We start from the raw sequence: 13,719 nt of genomic DNA on the forward strand, positions 1-13,719 counted from the left end.
TCCTTACACCATGTTATTTAAACCAAAGTATACAGGGAATTTTTAGGAATGGCATTCCCCTTCATCTGCTTTCTATTTCTGCCTATGCGGATCTTGTTGTGATTCAAGATTCTTACCACATGTAAAGAAAAGCAGGGAAAAAGACCACACTATTTGTTTCATTTCCATAGCACAGGAATTATAACTGAAGTAGGGGCCATTCAGAATACCTTTTATACTGAATTGTAAACCAGATTAAAAATTGGAAGTTCCCATTGGCACCGGTTTAAACACATCGGAATTAGGGTCTTTCACACTCGATCCAGGGCAAATCCCCCTTGGAGCAGTTTTTCCGAAAGTGGATTATTTCTCGTGTCTTTAAGGAAAACCCATTTCTTCCCTCCTGCCGGCAAATGAGGGCAGAGGGAGGAACATGCCTCCCTCTCGAAGGCAGCTTTCTCTCTCTCTTTCTTTTTTGTAATTTTATTTTTGACAGATTATGCGAATGCTTTTTCTACAGGCTGATACATATTGGTAGAATGTGTCTGCTTGTGCTACATTTCCCTTTCGTTTGCTTTCTGTTGCCACGGGACCTCACTTTGCAAGTGGCATTTTTTAAATTACTTTTTTTATGTGTGTGACAGAATATGCGAATGCTCCAATGCGAATGTTACAAATGTTTCCCTTTCAATTTGGCAAATTAATACAATGTGTGAATGCTTGTGCTACATGTGTGTATGTAAGGAGAGATGGCATTCTGGGGTAGCAATCAGAGGGAAAGCAGATGCAGAGATGGCATTCAGGTGGCCTCCCCTGCAAGCGACATTTGTTGTTGTTGTTGTTGTTATTATTATTATTGTGACAGATTATGTGAATGCTTTGGGCTGGAAGGGAAGGGAAGAGGTTCCACAGAGGAGGAAATGCTGGGCTGGAAGCAAAGGGGAAGCTAGAGGCTGTCATTCGGAGGGAAGGCTGCAGAAACCCATGACTTTGGGGGAGTCACACTCTCTCAGCCTCAGGGGAAAGGCAATAGCAAATCTCCTCAGAAGCAATCTTGCCAAGAAAACCCCAGGTTGGGGTTGTTTTAGGGTTGCCATAATCTGTAATGACCCAAATACACACAACACGCACACACCTGGAGGTTTTTAAATTTGACAGAATATGCACACACTGCCACCAGTTTTTTTTTAAAAGGAGGGGGGAAGCACCCATCCGGTTGGCCAATGGCTGGAGGATATGTCAGCTTTGACGAAAGCGGAAGTGAATTTGATTGACAACAAGGGGGCTCCATTTTAAAGCGGTACTGCAAATGTGAACATCAGAGGGGCAAATTGCCCCAATCGAGGCAAAGGGTAGTGGGCACTTGTAACTGGGCTGATTTGGTATGGGGCAACCGGATCTACCCAGTTCTATCCAGAGCAAATGGGCTAGTAAGAATGGAGCCATAGTTTAATATACATCTGTGCTTGTTTGGATAGAATGATGGTGTGATGAATGTGTATTTCAAAAGGAACTCATTTAGTAGAATCCACTTATTTGGGGAGGCCCTAATTACTTTTGAAGTTATGTTTTTGGTTTCTTTTAAAGTTACATCTTAAGGGCATCTTAGGGGACATTTAGAACTATTTTCAGCTACATTTTTCTCTATCGTCTTAAGGGCTAAGAAACGTTAGAAGTGAAGAGTAATGCAAAGAATTTTCAAGTTGTGAGGAGTGTAACATTAATGGTAACACATTTTTAAAAACATTTTTTGAAACAATTTACATAATAAATTAATTTTCAAAAGGAACTTTCACATCTCTCTGCATTTCAGTCACATTTCAAAACTGCAGTCAAACACAGTGGCTTACATGGGGACTAAAATAATCACCATATTACGTTGCAATGTTTATATCCTGGCACTGCATCAATATATGATGCTAGTGTTGAGTAGTTCTATACCCCGGTGACATAGTGTCATATCAACACAGTGCTGGACCTGGAGTCTGCACTGCCCATGTGAGGTCATCTTGTACCAATAAAGAAGTGGGATCTTCTGCGCTGCCAGTTTTAAAGACCAGTAAATTATCTCTGCAGATTATATGTGTTGCAGTTACAAGTTTTGTGCAGTGTAACCAAGAGGTGAAATAATGTAAGGCAGCATGACACATTAAGGACTTTATTACACCAGGCTCATAAGGTGCCACCATCACGTTAGTCTAGGAAACACAAACATACCAAGTTGAGGACACTTATTATTGCACAGCTCTTCCAAATCTCCATGGTGCTGCTTCTGTCCTGTCCTCTGTCTTTTGAACACCAGTGTCCATAGCCTCCCTAACCTACCACCTTCCCAGAATCCTCTTTGGTATGTATTTTTATTTACTTTTATTTTTAGTGCAATTACGCATTCATGGCAAACCATTAAATTTAAAAAAGAAAAGAAAAGATTTTGAAAAAAAAAGAAAAGCAGAACTGCCTGTTTGGGAATGGTGAGGGGGAGAGGAGGATGAGCCTAATCGTGCCCAGTCATATCATGTGGCTGTCTCCTTATCAGAACTGCTTTGGGAAGAACTTACCACACTCTCTTAGTAGTGGGAAAGCAGTGTGAGTGGGAGGCATTGATGGGTTTTGCCCATCAATGAAAAGAAGCACTTCAACAGCAGATAAACTACAGACCTGCTACTAGACGTACGCAGTATCATGATAAGGTAGCCACAGACACTACTGTCTTGCTTTAATTGCACTTTTCAAAACTCATGTTATAAAATACCATGTACCTACAGGGAAGTCCTGCTTTTGCTCTTAACACTGAGTTTCAATAGATCACATCATAGTGACAAAATGTCCGTCAAATATAGCCACCCCCCCATGACAGATTATATTCCTGAAAATAAATACAGAATTCCAGTACAAAAAAATCTGAATCAGGAGGCAACATGCCAAGAACAAAGGCTCTTTAAATAGATAACTGGGCAGAGATGACTTACAAAAGGACGCAATGCCCTAGCAAAAGAATTCCAGGCTGCTCACTTAGCATCTCCAGGCAAATATGGAATTGTTGCAGAACTATATACAGTGGGCATGATCTTTCCCCATATGTTCAAAATGGCCACATTGAGAACAAACATGCTTTTTCTTTGTAGAAAGGTTAAAAACAACAGTTAAACCCAACATCTTTATAGAATCAGTTTATGTGATACAGAAAAAAATGGGAGTAATTACACATGTGCATAGTAAGTATGTGCACTGTGATCAGAAATACATCAGTTGAGAAAAGCTATGAGTTGTAGCAAGAACTTTTAGTACTCCACCTGGGATAAGTGTATGATTCTGTAAGAAACAAAGTGTTTAACACTGGCTGTGTTAATGAGATATTGTTTTAGGCCAATATAGCTGGGCCTAAATCCTATTAAACCCAGTGAGGTTTATCTCTAAGAAAAGATGTATAGAATTTTACTATTAGGCTGTAATCCCATGTACACAGTAATCCCTATTAGACAAAAATAAATATTTTGGAGCAAATCCCAATTTATACTGTAATTCTTTCACATTCTTCATATATTTAAAATATTTTTATACTGTCTTCTGAACTAAAGGTGACTTATAAGACAAGCTTTAAACAATTAAAAATAAAAATAAATAAATAAACAGAAACATAGAAATAAAGATTTTATTATTATTATAACCATACATGTTATAAAGCAACTGCAGTAAAAACACCAATTTGTAAAAGAAAAATGGGCATCCGTCCTCTAAAAAGCAGACTTGAACGCTATGGGCCCAAACAGACAGGCCAAAATAAAGCTGTTTTGGGTCACTTTGGAGGTATGCTATTTAAATGATACTTGCATCCTAAGAGGCTGGAAGCCATGCCAAAGCCATGCTCTAATCCTAAGTACTGGAGCACAGCTTTGGCGCAGCTTCTGGCCTCTTTAAACACCATACCTCCAAAGTGACCCAAAGCAGCTTTATTTTGGCCTGTCAGTTTGGGCCCTAAGTCAGGAAGGGTGCCACATCCTTTGGTCAGGTATTCTAGCTCAAGATATTCTACAGTCTGAATTGGGCAAGATGGAGCTCCTTCTCATCCCATGTACAAAAGCCACTGACTGGCAGCTGATTTTTTCCCCTTTCAGTCTTGATGATAAGTCAGCTTCCTCCACTACGCCTGAAGGCAACAAACTAGTTCACGGAATAAAAAGCAGCCCACTTGGCACTTGACTTTCTCCTCCAACACTTTTCTGGCATCTCCCAGTATTTGCTCCCAGAGACAACTACTTTATCTGCCTGATGGAAGGGTCAGCTGCAGACTTAATTTTCAAATAATAGAATGTCACCAACATAATTTGATAATTTGAGATGTGTTCATCTGATGACTGAATAGTCTCCAACAGATTTTGGCAAAGCTCTTATCACTTGAATTACTTTAGGATACTACAAAACAGAACAGAACTGGGCTATCCTGAAGGCTTGGAAGATCATACCCACTGCAATTTTGGGTTCTCTAGAACTTCACAGACTACATGGTGTATTTTTTGTGGAACCAAAAGTGTTCAGATCATTTTGAATAGTTATTTCTATGACATTCCTGCTGTTTTAAGGTGAGGTCCTTTGAAACATTATGATTAAACCCAAAACCTCACCTCCTAAAAGCCTCTGGAAGGACAATTTTGGGTTTTCCAGCTGAATTTTCTTTTTAAAAAAATCTATTTGGGAGTGTCAGGAGTGAGGAAAGTATTGGAGGAGCTCATAGGCTGCAAGATTTCCACACACACTTTAAAAAGACTACGATGTAGGGCGATATCTGTTGAGAAAGAACACCAACACAATGACCCAACCTACCTTTCTCATTAAATGGTGTGTGCCAAGCTAGGAGATAGTTGTCTGGCTTCAGTTGTGAGCAGCCTTCAATTGTAGCAGGGTCAGACCGTCTCCCAGGAAGTTTCTCAATCATATCAACATAACGTTTTACAAGTTCCCGATACAGGTCTTCTAGACACCAGTAATCTGATCAAGAGAAACAAAGCGTCATATGGTCAGGCAAAGAAGCATCAGGAAATATTAAAATGAAAGAAATGAAACCCATTATTCCCAGGCTGCTACTTTTAAATTTGTTAGGGTTGCTTAGAATGGATATATCATCCCTTAAAAGTCATGAATACATTTCAAATGAACAGTGCATACAGTATTTACTCAGAGCTCAGTCTCACTTACTCAGTCCCACTCAGAAGATGGCAATGGCAAATTCCCTCTGAAGAAACTTGCCAAGAAAACTCCATGATAGGGTCGCTATAAGTTGGAAACAACTTGAAGGTACACAACAACAACAAACACTTTCAATAATATAGAGTCTTTGTGAAACATGCTTAGGACTACAGCCTAAATAGGAAGTTCACATGCTTAAATATTGCTTAAATGGCTCTGCCATTCCCACAAAAACATTCCCCTTGATTTCATTTAAAAAAAAAAATCTGTGAAGAATGTTTTTTCATGTGTACCTTGTACTTCAAGCTCCAAGTCTACCTGAAGTAAAACAAAAAGTGAACAGGTTATATGGAGGAGCACAGCTGGCTACAAAAAGGGGCCCACACTGTTCTCCACAAAACCAGCTAAACCAGGCCCAAAGGCTTCATTCTGAGCGCCTGCCCACAATGCCTGGATCGGAGAGACAAACTCTCATTTGAGGTTAGAGCTCACCCAGATGATTTTTAAATTATGAATTTTAAACTATCATAGAATTATAGAGTTGGAAGAGAACGCAAGGGCCATTCAGTCCAACCCCCTGCCAGGCAGGAAATCACAATCAAAGCATCCCCTGTGACAGATGGCCATTCAGCCTCTGTTTAAAGACCTCCAAAGAAGGAGACTCCATCACACTCCCAGAGAGTGTGTTCCCCTGTCGAACAGCCTTTACTGTCAGGAGGTTTTTGGAATCTCTTTTCCTGGAGCTTGCATCCATTGTTTTGCATCCTATTCTCTGGAGCAACAGAAAACAAGCTTGTTACATCCTCAATGTGACACCCCTTCAAATATTTAGATAAGGCTATCATATCACCTCTTAACCTTCTCTTCTCCAGGCTAAATACCCAGCTGCCTAAGTCTTTTCTCATAGGGCATGGTTTCCAGACCTTTCACCATTTTGGTCACCCTCCTCTGCACAGTATTCCAAGTAAGGCCTGATCAAGGCAGAATAGAGTGGGACTATTACTTCCCTTGAACTAGACACTATACTTTTAATGGTGCAGCCTAAAATTGCATTGGCCTTTTTAGCTGCTGCATCACATTGTTGACTCATGTTCAACTTGTAGTCTACTAGGACTCCTAGATCCTTTTCACATGTAATCTTGTGTGAAACAACCAAACTATGGATTGACTGTTTTAATGTCTTTTAGTCTTATATGTTCCTTTATACCGATGTTATGTGTTTTAATTGGTTTATGTATTTTAACTGACATTATATGTTTTTAATGAATATGTGTTGTATTTTAATCTGATGCTGTTCCCTGCCTCGATCCATTGGAAGAGATACAATTAAAAAAAATAATGATAAAAATAATATTGTAATGAAATCATCATCATCATCATCATCATCATCATCATCATCAGTTTAATGTACCAGGATTTTCCAGGAATTTTTGTGTAAATTGTTTCAAATTGTTTCAGTGGGGTTCAACTCTATGGCCCTTGTCTCTTCCAATTCTATGAATCTATGTAACTGTACTGCATATCCCTCCTACTACCTCCCCCCACCCCGAGGACTTTAAATCCACACAACTGTTTCTTTATTTCACCCCCTTCCCCTAATAAAGTGTTGTGCTTGGTTTGTATATGGGTGTGTTTTCTTTGATCTCCATAAGATTGATCTCTCTTATCCAAAATGCTTGAAACCAGCAATGTTTTGGATTTTATGGATTTTAGAATATTTGCATATACATAATGAAATATCTTGGAGATGGGAGCCAAGTCTAAACATGAAATTCATTGTATTTCATATACACCTTATACACATTGCCTGGAATGTTTTATACACAATATTTTTTAAATATTTTTTTTTGCATGAAACAAAGTCTGTGTCCTGTGAACCATCAGACACCAAAGACATTACTATGTCAGCCACCCATGTGGACAATTCTGGATTTTGGAATATTTCAGATTTTGGAATTCCAGATAAGGGATACTCAACCTGTACTCTCAGTCTCTTCCTCTGGACACATGCCACATCCAGGCTTGTGCCTAAATCTGCAGTAGAAAAGGACATGAACCCCTGCAAACATCATGGGAGGGCTGCCTCAGGAGCTGAAAGCCAGACAACAGAAACTGATCTACGGTAGTCTTGCCTGACTACAAGTGCCAAAATTGAATAGGATGTAGCTATGGCCATTAAAGTGGATTCATAGCACTGTAATTATGTAGTGTGAAAGAGCCCAGTTGTCATGTCATTTCCAGGGTCATGACAGCTGGCCATTCCCAGTTTTCATGTTTACCATACATGTCTGCCTGAATATAAAAATGCAGGTGAAAGGCAGCAGTTGCCAAGAGAGTTCTCAATAATTAGTCCAACTATGTATGCACCAGTAAACCAACACAGAAAAATGTCTACAGATTTTTGAAAGCTGCTCTCACAAGATGTAAACTAATAGAAGTTATTTTTTAAAAAATGCTTTGAATGTGTCCTGCAAAGGCGCACCTAAATGTATCTGGAAAGGTATAAAAATTACCTAATATAAATTTAATTTATAATATATTCTTCATACATAGCAATCATAGCTGATTTTAAAACAACAACAACACCCGCCTTTATGGCTAGAATCCTATTGGTTCACTTTACCAGCAATTGCACTATTTCCAAGATTGTGCATTTGTGGCAAAGGAAGACAAACAAAATCTGCTAGCTCCAAGCAGCTTATTTCTCCAAAGCCTTATTTTCTTTATGTATTCTGCAGCTTCAGGTTTCCCCCCCTCCTGCCATTACCTATGCAAGCATAGTTCCACCAGCATAGGGCACCAATGGAAATTCAAACTATGTTATCAAATTGTCACAGTGATTCCTGATAAACACACGGTTCATCTGCTGTTGTGTAGGTTACGTTGTCCACTGCTGATAGAATCAATACCCCTTTTACTATTCCTACTGTTCCTTTCCCTTTAGGAGACTAACAGAGAAACTGGACAAAGAAAACTCCCTATCATTTTGTTGTTGCTATGTGACTTCACGTTGTTTTCAGCTTTATGGTGACCCTAAGACGATAACCCTAAGGCTTTCATGGGGTTTTCTTGGCAAGTTTCTTCAGAGGGGGTTTGTCATTGCCTTTGCCTGAAGATGAGAGAGTGTGACTTGCCCAAGGTCATCCAATTGGTTTACATGGCTGAGCTAGGATTTGAACCCTGGTCTTCAGGGTCCTGGTCCAATGCTCAAACCACTACACCATGCTGGGTCTCCATCACTTTATTTCCACTGTATATAAAGTTTAATTTGCTGTATGTGTATATAAAATTATCAAAGAGCTAATACTCAAAGAGGCAAACACTGAGGTTTAGAAATAAGCAAGTAGCACACATCTAATACAAAGATTACTGGTGTTTTTCAAAACAGAATTAACTTTCGATGTCAGTTGCAATTCCTTTGGAGGTAGAGAGAAGACACCATCAATTTCCAGTTTGCAAAATGGGATGTTTCAATTCCCTGTGTGTAAAATGGGAACAAAATGGAGAAAACATGTATGGATGCTCTAAGGAGGAATCCAACTATGAAAGGCTGTTACTGTACTTATTTTAGAGGGGAAATGGTTTCAAAATGAAATAGACAGACACTCTATAGTGTTATTAGTGACATCTAGATGTTGTGACTGAAGCATCCTGACTGAGGATTTTTAATGCATGGCAAATACAATCCAAGTCCCAAGTAGTAAATGTCTTCTACCTCCTTAGAAGGGATTAGGCACTATGGTCAGATTTTGACCCACGGCACTGTGTGCTTTCCATCCAGTGGCAGACAGCCACAGACTATCTCTGCTCCCCGCCCCCCCCCCCCCCCCACTTTTGGTTAAGGTACATTTGCCCAATTACTCTCTCTTTTTTTGGTGGGGGGAGAATCTCATATATGGTGTAGAAGAAGACAGAAAAGGCTTATTTATCATTGTTGCATTGTGTGCCTTCAAGTCGTTCATGACTTAACCCTATCACACTTTTCTTGGCAAGATTTGTTCAGAGAGACTGAGAGAGTGTAACTTGACCAAGGTCACCCAGTAGATTTCCATGGCTGTGCAGGGATTTAAATCTTGGTCTTCAAAATGTAGTCCAGTGCTCAGACCACTACACTAGTTTTCTTTTTCTCATGCTTATCCATCTACAATCATAAAATAATGTACACAGAGATAATAAATAGCAAATGTCTGCAATTTCAATTAATGGAACAAAAAAAGAAGCCTATGTTGACAACAGGTGAACTCTGCCGTATACCACAGAGAGAGAGGGGCATGCAACTTGCTATTCTATACCTAGTGCAATTAAAAATGCTTGTGCAGATGCTTGATGAGTCTTTCAGATAACATTTATATTTATGTGGAGATTGGGAAGCCAGAAACATGTGATGCACATTTAATCAGTGACTATATTCAGAAGTATGTTAGTCATCCTTTCTCTTGATAGGCTAACATCTCGCCATTATCTTTAGGGTATTAGGCCCCGCTCAGACCATTGGCTAGCTGGTAGCTAGACAGAAATATCAGAGATTCTCTTCAACAGACCTCTGGCAGCTAAGTTTAGAGCATCTCAGCCAAGCCAGATAAGAGAGGAATGTAAGTGAAATTTCGTTGACTTTGACATTTCTGACATCAGAGAACATGGAAGAGATGCAACATTTTTTTTTTGCACAGAAACATATGCTTTCTGGAGCAGTTTCATCTCACATGTGTCACAAATACTAAACATAAACTGGAATGTTAAAAAACAGTTGTATTAACAGGAAGATGATGATTTCAGGTGCATTTTTGATGCAGAACAGAGGTTATTCTTATTATGAAGGGCAGCCACTTGTATATTAAACAGGAACTGGAAGTTTTGATACATAAAAACAGCCTATTTTTTGCTTCTCACATCCCCATCTTATAAATGCACATTGATGCATCCAGTGTAAAGAATATGCATAATTGATCATTATACTAAGTGTAGAGAATTTATACAATCAGCACAGAGCTAGTAAGCACGACACCTTATTTACTGTGAATTTCAGTTTTAAATTAAATGCAACATACTTTCATTGTTTATGTACTTGAAATACATTATTTTAAGTAATACCTTCAACAATCTTGTAAGGTAGATCAGCCTTGTATTTCATATACTGCATATAAAAATGCTCAGAAACAGTGGCTTACTTAAGGTCATTAGTGAATTCAGGATTGGGGTGGCAAAGGCTGTTTATCCTCAGCCATTTCAAATTTAATACATTGCTCACCGAAGAAAGCACAGAACTTTGCACAAGCTCATTGCTGTTAGTAACACATGGCAAATTACAGCTGATTTCCAGATTTCTTTCTCCCTCCCCAGCTGGCATTGAAGTTTTCCTACCTGTGATGAGAGCTTCCGCTGTAGCCATATGCATGAGAGTATTGTCACTTACGGGCCATTTGTCAGAGGACATGACCAGGTTCTCGAGTCCTCCAATTTCTTTGAGTTCTCCTTGGATCTTTGCACCCAAAGCATTGTTTTCCTGTGTGAAATTTCGATAGCCCAGAGCATCCCCTACCCCTGCGAGCAACATAGCAGCCTTAAATTTGTCCATGGTGGGATGATTTTTCAGTTCTATTTGGTCTTCAAAATAGTCACTTGGGAGTTTCTTTGTTCCTTTGCTTTCAAGCTCAGGTCAAGCAACACTTTATATTAGAGCCATTGTGTCATTGTACAGAGCACTCCCTATAAGGCAAGACTTTCCTTTTCAGGCTTTGCAGATGCCACTTGTCGGACATCCAATAAAGGAGTAAAAGTTGTTAATCCATCCAAGAATTTTCTAACTTACTTTTAAGGGGCAAGCTCACAAAGTGCCCAGCACACTAGTATATGCAAGTAGCAAAAATCAGAAGCACTCTATGATCCGGGACAAAATAAGCCAAGAAATATTTTGGCTGTGCAGTTTGAGTAACTCTACACCTAGAAAAACACATGGTGTAATCAGGAGGCTTATTTTTATGTCTGTGCAAATGCATTTTTCTCTGATTTTTTGTACCATTATATACTGTTACTGAGAAACACACATATTAAGAGCAGTAATGATTTCTTTTATAGACAAGACAGAAAAATAAAATGTTGTAGTCAACAATATAAAGAAAAACATAATGGAAAGCCATTGCTTCTCCAATTCTTAAATTAATTGAGATAGGCTGCCCTGGAAAACTAAAATGTTTTGTATCAGTGAACCTATCCTGCACTGCACCAAACAGTTTGGATAGCATTTACTTAGTGCTCTTGCATTAGAATCACATTTTTGTGTGTGCAGAGAGTAGGGTTATTCTGAGGCAACTAGGGATTCCCAAAGGATGCTCAGCTATGGTTTCTGATTTCCTTCATGATTAGAAGTCCTTCCTCCTTGTGAAAGTAAATGCCTGGATTCTCATTTGAGCAATTAAAATAGTTAGGACTATTTGGTGATACAGCTTCGTAGAACTACAAAGGAGGCAATTCTCTAAGTTAACTCACAAATTAACAAGAGCTGTCAATCACTGCTAAAAAATCTACAATATTTTCTTCATAGCATCTGGCATGAATGGATTTCTTACTATAGTAATACAAACCTGGTTTTACAAACCAGACAAGTGTGTGAACCATCAGTATTTTAGAATTTTCAGCTTAAAATATGAGCTTGTTCTCATTTCAACAGAGCACACCCCACTTTCATTTCTTGCAGCAGTTACAAGGAAAGGCAAAGCAGTTTTTCCAAAACATAGATTACCTTTTCAGGAAAGTAACCAAGCATATGAACTGCTGCAAGAATACTGGTAACCTTCATTCTATGTCTTGTGAAGAAAAATTGGCACTGAAAGCACATTTTGACAACACTGATTAAAAGCATTCCTTTCACCAGGTAGTAACAGACCTATAGCTTTTAACACTGTACAGTTGTCACACATCTAGTGCATACAGCTGCTGTATGGACATATGGATTTGCTTCGAAGATTTGTTTTGAATAATGATGAATTTGCCTGGTATGGAACAAGTCTCACTTGCTCTATGATATTCTTCAGGTTTAGATGAGGAGTAAAATTGAGATTGCCACTACATTATAAGCACTCTCTGCTCATTTTTGATGATTTTTTGTTTTAAAACAATACATTTGACTGATGTTTATAAAGGATTGTGTAAATTAGCTAGCACACTATACTGATTGCAAGTGAATACTTAGTCACATGCACAGAGAACACACAAACATCAGAGCAAAATGTTTCACTCACACAATACATAGAATGTATTTAAGGTATCCAGTCACCATTGGTTACCACTTCATGCTACGATCAACTGTAGGCTCCCCATGATGATCCAAACCCCTTGATATATCAAAGGAATGTAAAAATATTTAGGTCAGTTTCAGCTAAGCATTAATTTTTGGAATACTGCCTACGCTATATACTCTGAGGTCCCAGGAACAAAATAACAGATGGTGGTAGCCAGCACCATGTCAAAGTACACCAAGCACATCAACTCTATCAAAGCCATTTCATGCCTCTAAGATGTTTTGATTCAATGTGCAATACATGTAATTTACCACATTGTAAAAGGCAGTAACACTTGGATTAAAAAGTGGTCAATAAGGGTGACTGGCTATTAGAAATAATTAAAACATGAACATTTAAGAATTAGACGTTTATATGTTGTAGAGTTTGCAAGGAATTTCAACTCCACTGTAGCCTTTTTGGGTCTTCTCTGCTGTAGATTCCATCTGAATAAAAGTAATGGCACATACTATTATAGTTCTGGCAAAATGTTTCAAGGTAGCTGGCTGCTCTTCTGAGAATGTAGTACTTCATAGATTATAGCCTAACTGCCAGGCCATCAGAATGAAAGAGGTCCACTACATAACATACTGGCATCTAGTGGTGGGATAAATGATAAGCTACATGCAGTTCCCACACTTCTCACTAAACATGAGTTTTAGTCATGCAGAACACAGTCGATATTCTCAACCCTTAATATAAAAGTAAAACTTGCCATTTTTATGCAGCATTGCCTGGAATTACATGTTGTTGCCTGTTTTCGAACCAGCACAGAAAGTGTGTGCATTCTCCCACAAGTGCTATATTAACCCAGTTCACACCATGAAGACCATAGGCCCTATACACAGGCAGGCCAAAATACAGCTGCTTCAGGTCACTTTGGAGGTATGGTGTTTCAATTATGCATGCGTCCTAAGAGTCTGGAAGCTGCAACCAAAGCTGCATTCCAGTCCTTAGGACTGGAGCATGGGTTTGGTGCGGCTTCTGAACTCATAGGATGCATGTCATCTCGGCCTAAGAGGGAGCCATCAGGCAGACCCAGCAACATCAGGGACTGCCTGAAGGACGAGACTTCTCCCTCCTTTAACTGTCACCTTTTGTATTGTATTACAATTTTCACTGTACACCGCTATGATCATTGCGGAATAGCGGTCTATAAATAAAACGTATTATTATTATTATGTATCATTTAAACAGCATACTTGCAAAGTGACTCAAAGCAGCTTTATTTTGGCCTGCCTGTATCAGGCCTAAGTTAAGGCTTACCCTTTCCTTCTTA

At 39.0% G+C, this 13,719-nt stretch overlaps 1 protein-coding gene across 2 annotated transcripts in view; it reads right to left on the reverse strand.

Moving 5' to 3' along the window:
• LOC149319222 (uncharacterized) overlaps positions 1 to 10,962 on the reverse strand; it is a 46,764-nt gene extending 35,802 nt beyond the window's left edge. For both annotated transcript variants that reach the window (XM_089511316.1, XM_089511315.1), the window contains exons 1-2: positions 10,525 to 10,962; positions 4,801 to 4,965 (exon numbers count right to left, since the gene is read on the reverse strand). In XM_089511316.1, the coding sequence (XP_089367442.1) occupies positions 4,801 to 4,965; positions 10,525 to 10,738 (379 nt within the window). In that variant the 5' untranslated portion in view covers positions 10,739 to 10,962. The remainder of the gene's footprint in view (positions 1 to 4,800; positions 4,966 to 10,524) is intronic.
• Positions 10,963 to 13,719: the final 2,757 nt, after the last annotated feature.

This window comes from Sceloporus occidentalis, unplaced genomic scaffold (assembly GCF_023333645.1).
Source record: "Sceloporus occidentalis isolate IW3139 unplaced genomic scaffold, rSceOcc1.0.p SCAF_2, whole genome shotgun sequence".
Classification (NCBI taxonomy): Eukaryota; Metazoa; Chordata; class Lepidosauria; order Squamata; family Phrynosomatidae; genus Sceloporus; species Sceloporus occidentalis.